This window comes from Rhamphochromis longiceps, linkage group LG8, assembly GCF_057381845.1.
Source record: "Rhamphochromis longiceps isolate RC_006_pf linkage group LG8, R_longiceps_female_GT1.1, whole genome shotgun sequence".
NCBI classification, from domain to species: domain Eukaryota; kingdom Metazoa; phylum Chordata; class Actinopteri; order Cichliformes; family Cichlidae; genus Rhamphochromis; species Rhamphochromis longiceps.
The window spans coordinates 32,248,640-32,268,170 of record NC_140564.1 but is presented as its reverse complement, the minus strand read 5'-3'; the positions used below and the strand labels follow the sequence as shown (position 1 = coordinate 32,268,170).

Sequence of the window (19,531 nt, the reverse complement as noted above, 5' to 3'; positions counted from 1 at the left end):
GATTATCAAGAATGGGATTACCTGATCGATCAGGGACCAAGTTAGCAACAACAACTGCTGGCACCAACAGGGTGCCAGTTGGTCAAAGATACAGGTGGAGGAGAGGGGGATGGCATATTTGGAACTAGTGAAAGAACATGCTGGTAGGCTCTTACATACTGTGTGTGCAAGAGCCTACTGTAGGTAGAAGGAAGTAAGGTAGGGAGTATGGCAAGCACGAAGATGCTAAGATTTGTGATCCTGAACTGCTTATCCTGAAGTGGATAAGCAGTTAAGTAAAAGGAGGTCTCAAAATAAAACAGAGCTATGATTCAGGGAATTTTCTGGACGAGCCCCCACTTATCTTACAAGCCTCTTGCATGTAAAAAGCCTAGGAGACACAGTGAGTGTAAGATAAAGTATAGGCAGTACTAACTATAGACTGAGCCTCCGAACAAACCTAACCATGTGTCAAATGAATTTATTTTACAAATTACGGTGGAGTATTTATAATTATACTACATTATTTAACATAAATAGGCAAGAAAAGAAAAAAGGAAAGAAGTTAAGGCCAGGGTCTCCAAGACCAAAATAAGCAACAAATAACCCGACTCTTTAGAGAGTAAAGAAACATATTTCTAGGTTAAAACCAAAAAATACTAAATACAGATAAACTTCCCAGCTGGCCACAAAACAGGAGAAAAATGCGCATAAACAAAAACGGTAGAGAACTCCTCATCTAGCTGCCACTAACAAGTAAAACACTTTATGGACACTTTTTACTGGGGCTATATACAAAGTTACACACAAAGATCTGAATACTGTTCAGCTGTGGCAGTCAGGTGTGAGAAACCTGGAACAGCAGCTCTCTTTCAAAAAGAGGCCAAAGTGTCAGTGAACCTAACCCAGGGGTCCCCAATCCCAGTCCACGAGGGCCGGTGTCCCTGCAGGTTTTAGATATCACCCTGGATCAACACACCTGAATCACATGATTAGTTCATTACCAGGCCTCTGAAGAACGCCAAGACATGTTGAGAAGGTAATTTATCCATTTAAATCAGTTGTGATGGATCAATATAAACATATTTAAAACCTGCAGGGACACCGGCCCTCGTGGATTGGGACTGGGACCCCTGACGTAACCGATTTAAATTTAAATTGAAACACTGGTTTGAATCAGAGCTCCTGTGGTTGGCGTCGTGGTGCAGTGGGAACGATTTTACACCGGATGATCTTCTGCCACCTTTCCTATATGATCTAGCTTTGAACTGGAATGAGAGTACACTGGTGTGTCCCCCCCTCCAGTGGATGAATTAATGGATATAGTATAAAGTCATTAAAGTTCATAGAATGAGTGTCAGGAACACTGCAAACATGATCAATTATCATTTAAAAAAACTTCTTACTTCAGGACTTTATACACACAGTGACCACAGGATGGTGCTACACACACACACACACACACACACACACACACACACACACACACACACAAATAAGACTGGCAGCAACGCAATTATCATTTATCAGCCTTCCACCTGCCTTCCTGTGTATTATAATCAAATACATAGCTATGTAACCTCCAACTGCATACAGAGAAACTCAATACAAGTCAGCATTAAAACAACTCTTCTAATACATATCGATTATAGGAACGTTAAAAAAAGACTATTAGTACAGATTTCCTATTATAGAACAATAACCATTTATGAAACTTTTTTCTGGTGAAAGCACTACATGTTCATGTGTCACACCTTATCAGTCATTCAAAGAACGCAACATCTGGGGCTCAAGGTGTCTCCTGAAATCTCCAACAGGCTCATTTTTTAGTTTAGCATTCGCTTCCATATAGCAGACCTGCTATAGGCCTCACCTTCGCTATTTGAAGTCACTGAACTGAACCTCACAACTCTGCTTGTGCTGTGTTTTACTGACAGTTCAATAGATCTGTGCTTCTTTCAGATATTTTAGTTCTAGTTTTAATGTTTTTATTAGTTTGTCCTTTAATTAGGTCACACTTGTCTCGGTGCGCTGCAGTGTTAGTTTAAAATAGTTGATAGGTTCTTTTACTATCTTAAATCCAGTAGTCCCACCAGTGGTGACCGCCCCACTGTCTGTCTGTGGTAGAAAACTTAAGAAAAGACATACATGGTAATCGGAGCACTAGGTGCAGTGACTCCCAAGCTAGGCGAGTGACTCCAACAGATCCCAGGAACAACAAAGGAGATCTCTGTCCAGAAGAGCGCAGTCCTAGGAACATCTAAGATACTGTGCAGGACCCTCAAGCTCCCAGGCCTCTGGTGGAGGAGCTTGAAGGATAGCCTGCCCGCAGGGGTGGGCGGGGAACTTTTTTTAAAAATTGTTTTTACTAAAGCCGCATGTATTTATAGTCCTGTTGCTCTTTTTTTTTGTCATTTACCATTTCTTTTTGGTCACTTTGTGCTCCATTTCTATTTGGTTCTCATTGTTTGTCTTATTTGTACTTTTGCATGTTTATGCAGTAATTCTGCTTTTGTATTGTCATTCTGCAATTATTTGTTGGGTCACAGCAATCTGTAATCCCTCTTTGTGTTTTTAGTCATAATATGTCTGAATGTGAACTGCTGGGCTGGTAACTTTTCTGCTTTCTCACTTCCAGTTTTTGCATGTTGGGACAGGCTGCGGATTCAAACATCAAGGACAAACAAATATTTAAACATCCAGACCTTTAAAAAAGGGTGTGTTGAATTCATTTGTGTCCATGAATCATGAAACTGTTGCAAGAATGTTAAATCTCCTGTGAAGAGACAGACTGTGGAAACCCCCCCCAAAGAAAAGCAGAATTTCATGTCAGCTGCAAAGATAGACCGGTTCAGGTGGTTTAAGGATCGTGAGGTTTTGGGTGCAACTCTGCACTCGTTACCAGACTCGCAGGTACATGTGAAGTGATCACATACTGTTTGATTGAAAGCAGAGAGAAAGAGAAAGGCACGCCCACTTAACTGAAGCTCATGTGTTAGGTGTGACAGAGAGGGCGTGACTTTAAACTCATCTCCAAATCGAAGTCCGACCTGTTTTCAGAGGACTCTCTGCCATCCTGTGTGTGTCACCTAACGCGAAGTAAGTGCTCATTTCTGCAGGTGTTTTTGTCAGGTTGTGAAATTAGTGAATACAGATATTTAATAGTGACTTTTTGGCTATATGTAATGTTTCGTGTTTACTTCATCTTCAGTTCATATTCCAGTGTTTATTTCAGCAGGACAGCTAAAACATTTCATGACAGAGCTTTGCTGCACTTTGCACGGCTCACACCTGTTTTTCTTGTAGCCGTTACCAGCAGTCGTCACCATGGCTGAAAATGCAGAGGCCCACTCCACCACTCTTACCACCAATCGCAACTGCACCATGGAAATCACCAACATCACCACCGCCTACTGCCTCGTCAACCCAAAGTAACACAGCCCAAACTATTTCTCTTTTACTCCAGCATAAAGTTTTTGATTTCTTTGCTTATGTAAGAGAGCATTTATTGTTTGCAGTTAAACAAAAAAAAAGACATTTATCTTTTAAAATTTCAATGCCCGTGTGATGCAAAATTATCAAAAGTCAGACAAAAAGACCTGTCTATCACTCTTTAACACAAGTTATTTCTGCCATCCATCATTTGTTACTTTGTATCCTTGTGGTTTCTTGTGTCTGCATTTTAATTGTAACCAATATTTTTTTACTGATGTGTAAAAAATGGCCAGAATGATATTTGCATGTCCTTTGATATTTAAACATTAGTCCTGTTGAGTCTGCAGTTGATGAGCTTGCACCACCTCCAGCAGTGCCAGTGTTAAATGTCTGATGGCATCAACAGTCAGGAGGATATTGCACAGTTGACTGTTTTTACATCGAGGTGCATTAATAAACCTTTGATCGTTTCCTCTGCCCTCCTTCCTTTCAGGGTTCACATGGAAAGTGGCTTCGCCCACAGCCCTCCGCAGCCCACCGTGCGCACCACTAAGACAGAGGTGTGCTCTTTCACCAAGGATGACAACACAGCATCAGGTGCTGCGGGTGTGCTGACCTATGACCTGTTTGACATGCGCAGCCGCCGCTGCGATGGCATTGTGGCCATCATGTTCTCCGTGCCGTTCGACTACAACTTCTACAAGAACTGGCTCGGCGTGGGCGTCCTTGATAAATCGAAAGCTGTCGACAGCAAGTTGTTCAACTACATGTACAACGACAAGAACTGCAGCGACTTTGTCCGCTACGAGGCCAAAGGCTCAGGGCTGGTGTTCAGAGGCAAGACGGTGGATGTGAGGGCATGTATGTCCGATGAGGGCAAAGCTATTGTTAAACTGGAGCTGTATGACAGGATGGGCTAAAGAGTCTGGTTGTATTAGGAGTGAGAATAAAATGTTCGCAAACAAATGTGTCGAGTGTATTTGCTGATATTCCTGAAAACCAAAGTGCAAGTTGTCATCCTTATGGTTTAGAGGTGCTTTAAACAAATAAAAAACAATTCAACTGACTTGTTGTCCTCTGTGTTTCTTTGTTCAATCTAAAAATAAATTGTTGGACATGACTTCAAATGTTTACATGCAAAAGTGAATAAAAATGTAGCTAATCATTCTCAACCCTTAACCCAGCCTGTGACTTGTCCCACTATTTTCCAGTTATTTACTGAGGAATTTCTTCTAAAGTTAGGGTTTAAGTTCACTGCTGACAACACTTCCTGCTTAGTAATGGTACGACGGAACAAAAGAGTATAAAACTGCAAAAAATACTATAAGTATTTTAAAATAATGAGTGTTTTAAAAGAGAGGAAAAGGGAGTTGGGATCATCATTAGTTCTTCCTCAAATTGTAGTCTTTACTTTTATCTTACTATCTAACTTATTATCTCATCCTTAAGACATCGTTTTCACTGTTGTGAGCCATTGTTATGAAGCTAATATAAAAGTTTTCAAATGATATAGTATTGAATAAGTGTCCTAACCTCCCCAAAAGTATTAAGGATGCATGCTTTATTCTAGAGCATCCTAATCTCTAATCTAAATGCTATTTCCCTGTAAAATCATCAGATGTTCATCTCTGACATGCTGCTCCTGTAATCTGCTCTGGACAGTCACACAAATACAGGCCACTAACATTACCCTGCTGTGGTATTTTGTTTGGTCATTGCATGTAATTTTATTGAGTTATTTAATATATCTTTTTAATAAGTTATGTTTAATGTTTAGTGCCTATGGCCACGGTGTATCACATCTTTTCTTATCTTGACAAGGATGAATAACTCTTCCTGTTCTTCCAATGGGATTACACAGTAATATTAGGAGTGCAGGGTCTATTATAAAGTATTATAACCTCTCCTTATTGGAATTTTTTAAGTTTAAAGTTAATTTTCTTGTTGGTTTGGATTGGGGAATAGGTTATTCATCAACCTTTCAACAGACATGTTTCAAACTGTCTAAGCCCTCTGCAGAGACGAAGCATGTTTGTTTCCTCATGCAGACAATGGAAAAACAAAATCACAGACCCAGAAAGAAAAGGTGTAGTGCAGAAAAATCCCACAAACCTCAACAAACCAGTTCGTAGTTTCACAAATTGACAGCAGTGTGAGAACAAAAAGACTACAGTTATCCTGTGCTGTTATTGTTAGCTACACCCTTTGCTTTACACCTCTGCAGACATGCGATGGGAAGCAACATGGGAGGTGGATGCATGCTTATGGGTGGAGACACCTTTGGGTGCAACGCATTCCCCAACGAGACTCATGTAAGAGCTGAACTCAGTGTCTCAAATCTGTCCAAGCACGAGTCAGCTACGTACCAGTGATCCCGACAGGTAAGACGCTTCATTCCTGCTCAGTTATTTGAGGGTTTCAGATGGATTTGCATTTTTATTTCAATTGGTTAAACTCATTCACAGATCTGCAGTTTACACTTCTGTTCTGTCTGTCACAGCCTTTACAAGCCACACCATGAGTGAATCTGCAGAAGCTTTGGCTGCCGCTGTCGAAAGCCGAAGGAACGTCACCATAGAGATCACTAACCTCACCAACAACTACTGCCTGATTGACCCTAAGTATGTCCAAAATAAATACACTTTTGCTCACTTTGTCTGTACAGATTAAAGTTAGAATATGCTTTACGTGCAGCTTGACAAATATCCAGTTAGGAAAATTCATTTTCAAATTTTGCTTCCTGCTTTCATTTTTTCCTCACTTTTGCTGCTGTTAAAAATTAAAGGCTTTTCCTGGAAAGTGGCAGCTGCCGCAGCCCCCCACAACCGACTGTACGTCCACAAAAGACTGAAGTGTGCAACTTCGGCAAGGGCAAAGCCAAAGCCACTGGGGCAGTGGGCGTGCTGACCTACGACCTGTTCAAGAAGGAGCTCAACAGAGCCGATGAGACACTCGCTATAATGTTCTCTGTGCCATATGACTATAACATGTACAAGAACTGGTTTGCCTTGGGAATCTACAAGAAGGGCAAAGAGTGCAATGAGAGCCTGTTCAAAGAGATGTATTACAACAAAGAGCAGGTGGGATTCGTGCGGGTGGAGGCCAAAGGCTCCGACCTCACCTTTGAGGGCGGGAGCCTGGACATCAAGGGTACCATGTCCCCCCTGGGCAGGGCCATCATGAAGGTGGAGATCTGGGACAAGCTCTTCACTCCCCACATGCAGCAATCTTACTGAGTTGTTGATTCATGTTTGTCAGAGTAAACCTGCTTGAAACACCACCGTGTAGCCAATTGTACACCTGTGCTACTGTATTACCTGTAAATGCAATAAATTCTTACTAGTCTGATGTGATAAAACACAAGTGTCAGTGATCATTTGACATGAAATACACACAACGACACACCAGTTGGGTTTAACTTGTGGAGCAGGTGACTGAGTCTGTTACTCATTACTTTGATTGGGGCATGAAGTACAAACAAAACCAGCAGGTTTGGGAAGTAATTCATTACAGTTACTCAAGTACTGTGTTTGAATATAATTTTAAGAGTCAAGCTTTACATTTTTAATCATCTGTGGAATTTTACAACATTTTGATTCAGACAGTGGAAGCTGATTTAGGACACAAACACTGCAGCAATGAAAATCTTTTCTATATTGATTTATTATAGTTTCTGTCATTTGCAGGTGCACATATTAACACATACTATGTGCTGTTAGATAAATCGGATATACTTTATGCACCCAAAAGGGAAAATTAGGACATTCCAATTTCTCAATAGTAAAAATTAAAAGAATAATACGTAGTAATATAGATGTTGCATGTAAGAGTTGGAGTCATTGCCACTTTTTCCTTTGGGGCAAAGATATAGAAGTTATAGATCAGGTTATGAAAAGTTTTCTTTGATACTTCAAGTATATTTGGCTAACAAAACATCTGTGCTCTACTTTGGTAGGAATGTGCATTGTTGTTTAGTACCTGAGTAGTTCTTACACCACTGATCATTATTAGTTATTTAGTGAATCAGAATCAGAATATGAATTAGTTTGATACATACATACAACTTCAGCCGAAATGTGGAGCTACATGTATTGCACAAGGACACCACCTAGTGGTTTAAAGTGTTTTGTGCATACTTGAACTCAGCGGCAGCGCGTTGTGTATGAGTCATTTCAGTAGTGGTCATTAATATTTGCACTTTGTGTTATTCTCCTCACAGAAATGTGTATATAACAGCATTTATGTATCATTTATGTATTTTCTGTGAGGTCTGATCCGGTGCACTGCTCATAAAACACACTAACAACAGTATTGAATCTGTCCTTCAAGTACATCTCGAGTGTTTCCAGGGACATATTTCTCACATCATATCCCCTGAATTGTTTCTTAACCGTCTTATCAACAGGCACAATCTCCTCGCTGCTGTTGGGGTCGTTGCGTCCGATGCCCGCGTACGTGGGAAAGGCGTTGGTTAGCTCTTTTGGAAGACTTTGGTTGTACTTTGGACAGCAGTAGGCAGACCACATATACTCAGGCACCGCCACGCGGTGATTCTTGAGCCAGTGCTCGTCATTGCGGTAGGGGATGATGCCCGTCACGACGTAGGCATCTCCGAGACAGTAGGTTGCTAAGGTGTGATTCACACTGTGCTCCAGAAGTTCCCAAGGCCCATCATTAGAACCGTTCTTTTGGGGAACCACGTTGGTGAGGGTGAAGGTGGATGAGCGGGTGTCGTGGCTCATGTGGTGGAGGCTGGGGTTCAAGTGGCCACGGGAGTAGGTGGAGTTGATGTAGTCCAGCTGCACTGCCTGGCTCTCCACGATGTTCTGATCCAGAGGGCCTGGGGGGAACTGTTCCATGTTGCCATCTCCCCCTGGGTAGGCTAACTGTTTATCAGCAAAGGAAGAAACGGGGTTTTATTACAGACTTTACACTTCACTGATTTCACAAATGACTTTAAGCTGTTCGGCTAAAATGTTGTCGACACTCCTAAAGCTGCATTTGTACTATTATCAGCAATGCTTCAATGGAAGTACCAGGACTATGCTTTAAACTTAACCTCCCGGTCATTACCAGTCCACCTACGGTTGAGAGGGATTTGTCCTAGCCTCATGCTAAATAAGCAAATATTCACAAAATAAAAGATGCTAAGTTATGAAGTTTATTTTGGCATTGCCACTTGATACTGCCTTTAGTCCAAGACTATAAACATGTTTTCAGTGTGGCCTTCACTTATATGTCACTTTTTTTTTACTCTGGGACTAGACAGGACATCAAGCAAGTGTCCTGTTAAAAATCCTTAAACTGACCAATCTGCAGAAATGAGCAGAAAGCTAAAACTCCACAAGTTGATTCTGTTCATCTGGATGTAGCGTTTTCAGTGAGAGAAATGTTTCTTCACTCATCCAAGTGACTTCTTCAGTCTCAGCTGACTGCAGGTTTCCCCAATCTTATAAACAGTACATTTGCATAATGACTGAAACCAGCCCACTGAAGAAACAATAGGCTGGGAGGTCCAGCCCTTTGTTTCTCCCACTGAAAACGCTACATCCAGATGAACAGAATCAACTTTTGGAGACGCAGAATGCTAAGGGTTTTTGCACAATGTCAGCGTCCTAATTAGAGAAACTACAGAAGCATTGCTTTATATTATTATCATTGCTGTATTTACTAAAGTAAGATCGTTTTTTTCTAGAAGCAGGTGTAAAAACGTATTTTACATGTTTAGCTCCAATTGCTCCTTCTCATTGAGAAGTGCTCTTGCTAGTGCCCCCTGCTGTTTGTCTGGATAAACTGCAGCCCATTTCTGTACATTCAGAAGTGTGAAATGCAAAGCAGATCATCACACTGAAATCAAAAGTGGGGACATAAATTAGGCAAATAGAGTCACAATTTCATTTCCGCCTTTGACTAATCAGAGGAACAGGGGGGTTTCCGTTTAGGGTGGAGGAGTGGGGTATCTCCTGCTGCACATGTGGCGCTTACTGTCAGGGTCCTGGGACTGGGCGACCCAGGATCCCTGGGCAGTCATGGACCTGTGTATTATTATTATGTATTTTTGGTGTCGTTTCTCCTTCTCTGTGCGTGTACATATGTGTGTTTCTCTGTGCTGTGTTAGTCTGTGTCCCACTCATATGTTTAGGCGAGGTATGGGTGTGTATGTCTGCGGGTGTGCCTGGAGGATGGAGCTCGGCCACCTGCAGGCCTGAGGGGTGTGGCCCTGCGGAGGGACTGGCCACACCCGAAGCCACACACCTGCCGCTGATCAGGGCTCGTCGGGGGAGCTACTTAAGAGAGTCTTGGAGCTCCCACCGACGCGGGATCATTGCATGAGACTCCACGTTAGTCACCCTGTCTAAGTTTAGTCAGAAAGTGTATGCCTGCCATTTCTGAGTGTCCTGACAGCTGCGCTATTGTTTCCCGCAGGAAGAGCGTGGAAGGCACGGAGAGCAGCGAGCACCGGGGGGTGCTGACACGGGAGCAGAGAGCACACGGACTATTCACGGGAGACACGACACGGGAGTCTGGGAGAACACGGGGATTTATTGTTACGTTGTTTTCACTCTGTAAATAAACACTGTTTGTACATAGAGCACCGCGCCTGGGTCCTCCTTCCCCACATCCCCACGGTCTGCCCCAGACCGTGACACTTACTATGTTTATCGTCCAAAGAAGTTTCAGGCTTTTCGTCATTTTATTAGTTGGGATGAGAAATCTTAACACTTTTATTTATTCATATCACACGGCCTTTAACAGGATGTCGTGGAAAGTTTTCTTGATATAAACAGTCAAAGGGTTACAACCACCACCCCCACTTCCTTACAGTCTCACATATTGAGCCAGTGTTGGATATTTTTGACATTATAAAAGCGAGAAAGTGTCCTACAAGAAATATGCGGCACAAAAAAAGAAAAAAAAGAAGTGTTATATCCCCTTTCAACCTGTTAACTGTACCGTAAAACAGATATGGCCCAAAGGTTTGGAAGTAGCACAAAATTTGAGTTTCAAACACTTTAACACTTCAGTTTTTATTCATTTATTTCTCTTTATTCACGTTTTTAGTATGGCCAGTCCTCAGAAAGCGATCAGTTTGCAGCACTGATTGAGGCAGTGGGAGAAACGTTTTGTCACTCATCCAGGTGACTTCTTCAGTCTCAGCTGACTGCAGGTTTCCCCAATCTTATAAACCGTACATTTGCATAATGACTGAAACCAGCCCACTGAAGAAACAAGGAGAAAGGTCAATACTGCAAATGCTGACTGTTTGCATTAATTTGCTTTATTTGTCAGTAAAAGTTTGACTTTTGGCCTTGACTTTGCTGCAAGTGAAAATAGGATTAGATAAGCGTACAAAGAGCTTCACATAACATAACAAAAACAAACTTCACAAGAGGAAGTTGGGAAAAGCAGCATTCAAATGAAATATTTGTTCTTCTGCTTCCCACTCCAACTCTACCAAACCATCACAGTCATTTTATTTTGCCTTCCCCATTTAACTCTTGTGTGACTCTTATATTTTGGGGTTTTACAGTGGAACACACATTTTGTGTGTATTCCAGTAAATTTTATCAAATTTCTCCTTGTGGGACAATTAAAGGATTTACCAAGTCATCTTTTATCTCGTTCAAACATGCAGTGTCAAAAATATTGTGTACCAGCCAGCGCTATAGTAATTATGTCAACAGTCAACTTCCTCCCATAAACCAAATTCCTCTTGACTCACATGCTCGACAATCACATGATTTTCGCTGGCATGTCAACACACTTGGAGCGGTTAACAGTTCTGAGACGTGAAGTGTGCGGCGTGTTTGCACGCAGAGCTGACACAGCACAAAGTCTAAGTTCTGCTTAAACTCGGTTTTTTTCTTTTAGTTTAGTTTAATTTTTGTGTTTTGTGTTTTGTTTTTGTTTTTTACTTTGGCCTGTTTCCATTCCAGCTTCAATAATCACCATGATGCATGCTATCTATTACTTTTGTTGTTCTTTTTAATATAAACACACACGGATTATTCAAACTCTCACCTGTGGCTCAAACTTCCAGGATGCTGAGGGTCTCTTTCCCGCAGGTACTGTGTACAAATAGGCGGAAAACCAGGGCGAGCGGCGGGGTCGGCTGTACAGGGTGGCGAACCGATACTTGTTGATAAAACGCTGGCAGATCGGCGTCCCTGCCAGACCCTTAGGGGGCCAAGACCTGTAAAAGAACTGCAGGCACGGAGTGAAGGTCCCGACATCCGCAGCGCACAGCGAGCAGCCTGCAGCAAAGAGCAGGGCGAGCAGAGCGCACAAACGAGGCATTTTACCGGTGGCGAAGCGAGTCTCTTTAACCTCCCAGAGCCTTTTCATACATTCACACAAAGACGCGATGCCCGGAATCCACTCGTGGTTTTTCCCTTTAGATCAACACGTGACCTCCTTAAAGCAGAAACAGTTTCAGTGATAAAAAAAAGAAGTAAATAGGATTACAGAATCTGTCCACCGTGTCAGCGCCATCTCAGTAAATTCCAGCTGATGTAGAACATCTGTTCAACCATGTCAGCGTTTATTTGTGACGTTGTATTTAACAAGAAGTACAAAAAATAAAAATAAAAAACATCCATAAAAGCGTAAATTAAAATAAGAACACGAAACACCTCCTTGCTTTACACAGGTAGAGAATAGTTTTAAGTGTGTCTGGGTTGGAGGTATGGGATGTTGGATTGGCACATCAAAAAAAAAAAAAAAAATTTAGAACAAATTTTAAAGTCTCATTAGAGCCACCATCACACAGTAGAAACAACAGTTAACTTTACTTTGCAAAGAAATCAACAACTCCTCAAGACAGCAAGTGATTGATGTGTAATGATCAGCTCTTCATAGTGATAAACGTAAATATTTTATGGAGTGAGCCCAGTCTGCAGCAGGGACTGCAGGTGTTAAAGAGCAGCTGTATTTGACCCCGTGGGAATCAAAATGGCTCTTGTCATGGCTGACTGAGCACCTTGGGCACTATTCTGTGAAAGTCTGAAAAGAAACCTTAAAAAGTCGGGCCAGGTCTCATTTACATTTCACTTTCAGCAACAGACAAGAGTGGATGGACACAGATTACCTTGACCTTATTAATGCTGTGAGCTGCTCAGTTATAAGATCATCCAACCAAAGCATCAGCATCAGCATTCACTGTCAAATGAGGACAAAATGATCAACCTTTCCAATGAAGAGCTTCGTTAATTGATAAAATATTTTCAACACAGCACTTCTAAAAATACTAGTTTTCTTTCAAAAACTTCAATAATTTGTATTTATTTATACACAATACCAGAATTATTTCAGAAAAACAAAAACTACCATGATCAATATAATCAGGCCTCAGGAGATTGAACCATGGCAAAAACCACTGCTGTTCAATGATGCGCTTTGACTTGGTAATGTTCAAAGCCAGTCTGAGCGTTACCTAAAAATGTTCTCACAGAATAAAAAACCCACCAAGGGTTTGGGCTATAACATTAAAAAGCTTTATGCCAAAAACAAAAGACATCAGTTTAGACTCAAGAAAAAGAATCGTTGACATCCACAAAGCAGAAAATAGATATATAAAATTATCTCAGTCTTTCCAAGTGTCAAGAACTGAAATAAGATGTATCAAAATCAAGAGCCACATAGTACAGAACACACCTGGCAGCAGTGCTTTAAGTGGGCCGGTACGCGCCGGTACTCAGTACCGCCACTTCTAAATATAGCTCTTGAGAGTACCGCCACCTCTCCATGCGCCCAGAACGTGCTTTTAGCGTACCGGTACTCTCATTTGCACATCTGTTATAATCGTTTGGCTGCGCTGCCGCTTTACAGAGCGCCCTTCACAAGCACGCTTCCTAATTCGTCCCACCGAGAGCAGAGACTACATTACCCATACACCAATGTGTTTTACAAGTGAAAAGCGCATGCGTCGCTTTTGCCGTTGTCATGTCAACAACTCAACGTGGTCCGGAGAGTGTGTGTAAAACGCGCAAACAGCTGCTCGTTAAAATACAAAAACAATGAACACTTAATATGCTCTCCTGGCATCAGACTCTGACTAGTAAAAGAACAAGGTCAGAATCAGAGGACTCGCTGGCTGACACCCCACCAAGCCAGAATGATATCGCTGCAGGTCAGACGCAAGCTAACGAAAGCTGCACTAGTGTCGCAGCCGCGGACGACGGCACTTTTGGCGACGACGAGGACGAGAATGACACCATTTCTACCGATGACAACAGCCGCGTTAGCGAGCATGAGTGGCCAGAATGTTGGTCCCAAGCACAAGTCCGGTATTTCTCCACAAATTACAAGTGGCTGATCAGCAGAAATCAAAAGTTGGGTTGTAGTGTGTGTAGTCAAGTTTGTGCTCGCGTGGACATGCAGCAAGGGCAGAGAGTGTCGCAGGAGTGGAGTGGGTGCTTAATGTCGTCTTTTGGAAGGGACAAGGCTGCACAACAAAACTCACTACGAAAGAAAATAAAAGAGCACAGAGACTCAATTTATCACAAGAAAGCAGTTGAAATAAAAGAGAAGGCAACACAAAATACAATGCAAAAACACATTGAAGATATGAGAAAGGCTGACTACGCTTCAACTTGCAATGTGTTTAGAACAGCTTATAAGATTGGCAAGCATGGGCGTCCCTTTACAGACATGCCAGTCTTAAATGGTGTCAAGATGGGCAGAGTTTTGCACTCTAATAACTCATGTGCAAATATACTGGATCACATTGCAGCTGAAATGAAAAAGAAGGTAGTCAATGACATAGTGATGAATGAAAGAAAATTGTGTGTGCTCATTACAATAAGTGGAAAGTCTGTGCTTGTCGTGTGCCTGCGGTCAGCTATTTCCAGTGAAAATCCAGACACAATACTTTTTGAACTGATTGAGCTGCAGGGGACCACAGCAAAGGACATCACTGAAGCACTGTTAGGATGTCTTCATAATAATGGCTTTGACCCTCACTACCTACAGGAACATTTGTTGGCATTTGCTTGTGATGGAGCCTCAGTGATGCTTGGGAGGAAAGCAGGAGTTGCTGCACAGCTTTGTTCCAAATTCCCTTACCTGTTTGTCTGGCATTGTTCCAATCACAGACTGGAACTGGCAGTTTGTGATGTTTTGAAGGAGGTAGGAGGAATCAACCACTTTAAAATATTCTTAGATCAGCTTTACTCCCTCTACCATGCATCACCAAAAAACCAAAGGGAGTTAACCGAGAGTGCTCACAATGTTGGACAACGTCTCCTTGTGATAGGCCGTGTTTTATCAGTGCGTTGGGTTGCTTCAAGTGAGAGAACAGTGAAAGCAGTATGGGAGAACTACCAAGCTCTGCAGGTACACTTTACAAGTGCTGCTGCTGATAGCAGCAGTGACTCAAGAGAGAGCAAAATACAAATTAGTTTATAATTTATTTTATGTACATTTTGTTAAAAAAAATTTCAATACCTTTTTGCACATTTTATTTATGTTCAGTAGCTCTTTCTAGCCCAAGCAAATCCACAAACTAATAAAATGATTTATTATTTTGTATAAGGTTGTCTGTTGACTGTTGTATATAAAACCCATTCAATATAGTTGTTGTTACCTCAGGGGAGGCGGAAAAAAAATAGAGTACCGGCACCTCTTTTGGGCCACTTAAAGCACTGCCTGGCAGAGGGAGGAAGTACAAGATTTCAAAGACTCTGGAAAGAAAATTAGTGAGAAATGTGTCTAAAGACCCAAGAACAACTTCAGAGACAATGGTGCATGGCTTAGCCCACTGTAGCCTCAAAGATGACAATGATTAGAACCCTGAACAGTAATAGACTGTCAGGTTGCAGACCAAGAAAAACTCAGCTTCTGTAGAAGAGACACCTTCAAGCCAGACTGAAGTATGTGGACAACCTGGAGAAGAGAGTTGAAACTGGAGACCTTTGCTGCTTATTCATGGAGAAAGAAGGCAGAGGTGTACAAGCCAAATAAAAAGGGTGAAACACGGTTGTGGAAGTATTGTGCTGTGGTGATGCTTCAGTAGTGGGATCTTGTAAAGGTGGCAGGAATCATGAAAAGGAAGGATGTGAAAGTTGAACTTTCTTGACTGGCCTACACAAAGCCCTGACCTGAGTCCTACTGAAAAACTGTGGGGTGACTAAAGTCCATGCCATAAGAACTTCAAATATGGAGGAGCTTGAGAGGTTGAAGAAAGAAGAATAGGCTGGGATTGCTCAGTATGTAAGACTTGCTGAAAACGACAACAAATGATTGTGGGCTGTTATCCAGTAAAAAGGTTACACAACTCCCTATTAGCAGCAGGGAGGCTAAGAATTGGGACCCTGGTATTCTTTGTGGAATAATTTAGCTTCTGTCTGCAAAGTTAAATAATATGAGCATCCAAAATAAAACTTGGGTGTTTGGAAGAGCCATTTGCCGCTCATTTGTGAGTTGTGACTGTGAGTCCAAATTATATATTTATATATTTATATTTAAGATCCACACGCCTCCCACCTTATGCAACACAATAATCAGGATTTGGGTTCTTTTCTTATGTAATCTGAAGTTGAGCTCCCCTCTTCCACACTAGTCTGAAAGTACTTTTCTCCACACGCTCGAGGATTGAAGGTAGGTTCATACGCCCTATGCTTCACATTAATAGTTAATTGAGTCAAAATGCTTACTTAGCAACTGTCATGCAGACAGGAAACAGAATACAAGGGTGTGTCTCTTCTTGTTGTTCTTTTAGCTTATTAGAAAGTCCCTGCTACACGCATATGATGAGATTAGAGACTGCAGGCAGGACATACCCCCCACTGGACCGTGATTTGTTGCAACATTTCATGTTAACTGGTTTGGACAGTGTAGCTGTGTGTATGTGTCTTATTATGGCAAAATGTCATCCTTAACAGAGCTCCTGCAGCGGGAACCACACCAAAAGGTTTTGAGGGCTTTGCAAGTATTTTGCGTGTCTATGAATAGATTTTGTCAAAGAAAAGAGAGTCCAAGCTACACAATATGCAGTGATGGATCTTGACAACTGCAAGGGTTGTCAAGATCAAGTTTAAGTATCTTGGGGTCTTGTTCATGAGTGATGGGAGAAGAGAGCTGGAGATTGGCTGCGGTGATGCGGACGCTGTACCGGTCTGTTGTAAGAGAGGTGAGTGTAAAAGCGAAGCTCTCGGTTTACCTGTCGATCTACGTCCCTACCCTCACCTATAGATACGAAGTGTGGGTAGTGACCGAAAGAACGAGATTTGGGATACAAGCGGCAGAAATGGGGTTCCTCCGAAGGGTGGCTGGCCTCTCCCTTAGAGATAGGGCGAGAAGTTCGGCCATCCGGGAGGGGCTCAGAGTAGAGCCGCTGCTGCTCCACATCGAAAGGAGCCAGTTGAGGTGGTTCGGGCATCTGACAAGGATGCCTCCTGGGCGTCTCCTGGGTGAGGTGTTCTGCAATGGGAGGAGGCCCAGGGGCAGACCCAGGACATCCTGGAGAGATTTTTATCTCTCAGCTGGCCTTGGAACGCCTTGGTGTTCAACCGGACAAGCTGGAGGAGGTGGCCGTGTAGAGGGAGGTTTGGGCTTCTCTGCTTGGCCTGTTGCTCCCATGACCCGGCCCTGGATAAGTGGAAGAAGATGGATGGGTGGAGACACACCTAATGATTGCCCAGTAGTTAATTAATATATTCATACCTGAATTCATATTCGGTCATCATAATGTACCGTTGAATATTGAAGAAAGGTTTGGCTGCTGAGGAATAATTTCTCCCCACAGTGCCTTGAAAATTCATGTAAAGATGAGGGTTTATATGCCTCGGAGCTGTGCTTAGAGTCCTGTGTTGAGCTTGTTTTTTTTTTCTTTTTGTACAGAAAAGTTGGGCGTGACAGCCCCCTTTTGATAATGGTCTAATCCAGTGGGTCCTGTAGCATAGCCAGGAGTGAAGACAAGCTCATAAAATAACTTAGAAGGAATTCAAGTTCTAATTTAGGCATCATTGAAATAATCATTATTATTATTTTTTTTGTTTTCCTCAGAATTGATCCATGGGGAGCATTCAAGGAGTTTCTCTGTTTCTTCTGGGCGTGACATTGTCCTTAACTGTAAGTCCTGTCCAAGGTGGAAAGATTCTGGTGTTCCCCGTTGATGGCAGCCATTGGGTGAACATGAACCTGCTGATCCAGAGCCTCCACGCCAAAGGCCATGAAGTCACTGTGGTCCGCACAGCCACTAGCTGGTATGTCAAAGAAGAGGCACCACATTACAGCTCCATCACTGTCACCTTACCAGAGGCTGTCTGCATAGAGGAGCAGGACTTCTTTGTAACTTTCCTGGTCAAGATACTGGAGATCCAAAAACAGGGGACGTCTTTCATGGCTGTCTTGAAGTTCTACTGGGAAGTGCTAGGTTCATTATCAAAAATCTACCAACAAGCTAGTCTGTTAGGTGTAGAAATATTTGAGAACAAGACTCTAATGTCGAAGATACGTGACTCTAATTTTGACCTGGTTCTTATGGACCCTGGACTTCCTGTTGGAGTTATAGTGGCCCACAAACTAAAGCTTCCAGTTGTCTTTAATGTTAAATGGATGACCAGTGGGGATGGCCATTTTGTGGTTGCTCCATCACCAACGTCATATGTCCCAACTTCTGGAAATGCCATATCTGACAAGATGACCTTTTCTGAAAGAGTCAAAAACACATTCCACTACTTCCTCAAAACCTGCATTGACAAGTTTATAGCATGCCCACCTTATGATAGAATAGTAGAAAAGTACTTAGGCCCAGATGTGAACTTCTATCAGCTTCTTCAAGGAGTAGACCTGTGGCTCATGAGAGTGGACTTTGTCTTCGAATTCCCCAGGCCTACCATGCCGAACATTGTCTACATTGGAGGATTTCAGTGTAAGCCTGCTGAGGCCTTACCTTCAGAGTTGGAGGAGTTTGTTGAAAGTTCAGGAGAACACGGCTTCATCCTGATGTCTCTGGGGACGCTGGTGAATGGTTTGCCAATAGAAATAACTTCAGAAATCGCAGCTGCCTTTGCTCAGCTTCCTCAAAAGGTCGTATGGAGGCATGCTGGTGAATGCCCCAACAATGTGGGGAACAATACCCTTCTGGTGAAATGGATGCCCCAAAACGACTTGCTGGGTCACCCAAAGATAAAAGCCTTTGTGGCTCATGGTGGCACCAATGGGATCTATGAGTCCATGTACCATGGTGTGCCAATTATTGGCATTCCCCTGCTGTTTGACCAGTTTGAAAACATTTTGCGAATGGAAGTTCGAGGAGCTGCTAAAATGGTGGATGTAACAAAAGTCACCCAGCAGAATTTCCTCAAAGTCCTACAAGAAGTTCTTAACAATCCCTCCTACAGAAACAACATGAAGCATCTGTCTGCTCTCCACCGAGACAGACCAATGCATCCTCTGGATGCTGCAGTTTACTGGATTGAGTTTGTTATGAGGCACAAAGGAGCTGCACATTTACGCACCGAGTCTTATAAGATGCCCTGGTATGTGTATCATTCTGTGGATGTTATAAGCTTTTTGTTGGTCATCTTGTTTATGCTGACAGCCTGTGTAGTGGCAGTCATACGATTCACGTGGCTTCGAATGTGCAGGAGGAGGAAACCAAAGCAAGAGTGACTCCTCGAATGAAGATGGATCCAATCAAAATGTTGTATTGATATTCTAGATTTTTCTTGTTGTCGACCAATCGAAAATAAAATACTAAACTTTAAAGTCCTGGAATACTATTGTTGCTGCAATGCTTATAGGTTTGTTTTTCTTTTTTTTTTGGGGGGGGGGGGGAGTTGCTCCAGAAAGAGCATCCACTGTAACAGAAATGTGCCAAATCAAAGATGGGGAGCTTCCTGCTATGGTGAAAAAGAGAGCAGTCAAAATAGCTTCTATTTCTTCAGATTTAATATTTCAAAATGAATTATCTAATATGTACCAGTTTTTCTTTATTGTATTTCAGTCATATCTAAATAACAAATTACTTTTAAGAATTTCAGATAGGACAGCAGGTGACTGACAGGTGCAATAGATTGAAAATAAGTTCAGCAAGACATTCTCAGAAGACTTAGTCATTTAAACATGAAATTTCAATTAAAAACAAACATATTTCCACATTTTGTGTGAAAGG

The 19,531-nt window shown here is 42.3% G+C and overlaps 4 protein-coding genes and 1 pseudogene across 5 annotated transcripts; 4 read left to right on the top strand and 1 right to left on the bottom strand.

Annotated features, from left to right (window-relative positions):
• The first annotated feature begins 2,938 nt into the window (after window positions 1-2,938).
• On the top strand, window positions 2,939-4,474 carry LOC146664078 (uncharacterized). The gene is made up of 3 exons (XM_085415384.1): window positions 2,939-3,078; window positions 3,286-3,410; window positions 3,908-4,474. Exons 2-3 carry the CDS (start codon window positions 3,307-3,309, stop codon window positions 4,332-4,334), a joined length of 531 nt encoding a protein of 176 aa, XP_085271510.1. The 5' UTR covers window positions 2,939-3,078; window positions 3,286-3,306; the 3' UTR covers window positions 4,335-4,474.
• A 1,200-nt stretch (window positions 4,475-5,674) lies between these two features.
• On the top strand, window positions 5,675-6,765 carry LOC146664077 (DELTA-stichotoxin-Hcr4a-like). Its single transcript, XM_085415383.1, has 3 exons — window positions 5,675-5,795; window positions 5,915-6,035; window positions 6,200-6,765. Exons 2-3 carry the CDS (start codon window positions 5,932-5,934, stop codon window positions 6,648-6,650), a joined length of 555 nt encoding a protein of 184 aa, XP_085271509.1. The 5' UTR covers window positions 5,675-5,795; window positions 5,915-5,931; the 3' UTR covers window positions 6,651-6,765.
• A 229-nt stretch (window positions 6,766-6,994) lies between these two features.
• LOC146664076 (endonuclease domain-containing 1 protein-like) lies at window positions 6,995-11,826 on the bottom strand. Its single transcript, XM_085415382.1, has 2 exons — window positions 11,437-11,826; window positions 6,995-8,300 (listed from the first exon to the last, which is right to left on the bottom strand). The coding sequence occupies exons 1-2, from the start codon at window positions 11,758-11,760 to the stop codon at window positions 7,665-7,667; spliced, it is 960 nt and encodes a 319-aa protein (XP_085271508.1). The 5' UTR covers window positions 11,761-11,826; the 3' UTR covers window positions 6,995-7,664.
• Window positions 11,827-13,356: 1,530 nt separating this feature from the next.
• LOC146664075 (E3 SUMO-protein ligase KIAA1586-like) lies at window positions 13,357-15,012 on the top strand. Its single transcript, XM_085415176.1, is given in 1 exon segment — window positions 13,357-15,012. A coding segment is annotated over 1 exon segment (1,464 nt). The 3' UTR covers window positions 14,821-15,012.
• LOC146664074 (UDP-glucuronosyltransferase 2B31 pseudogene) lies at window positions 14,512-19,044 on the top strand (annotated as a pseudogene). The gene is made up of 2 exons (XR_014913092.1): window positions 14,512-14,541; window positions 17,419-19,044. The product of XR_014913092.1 is annotated as a UDP-glucuronosyltransferase 2B31 pseudogene (transcript).
• Window positions 19,045-19,531: the final 487 nt, after the last annotated feature.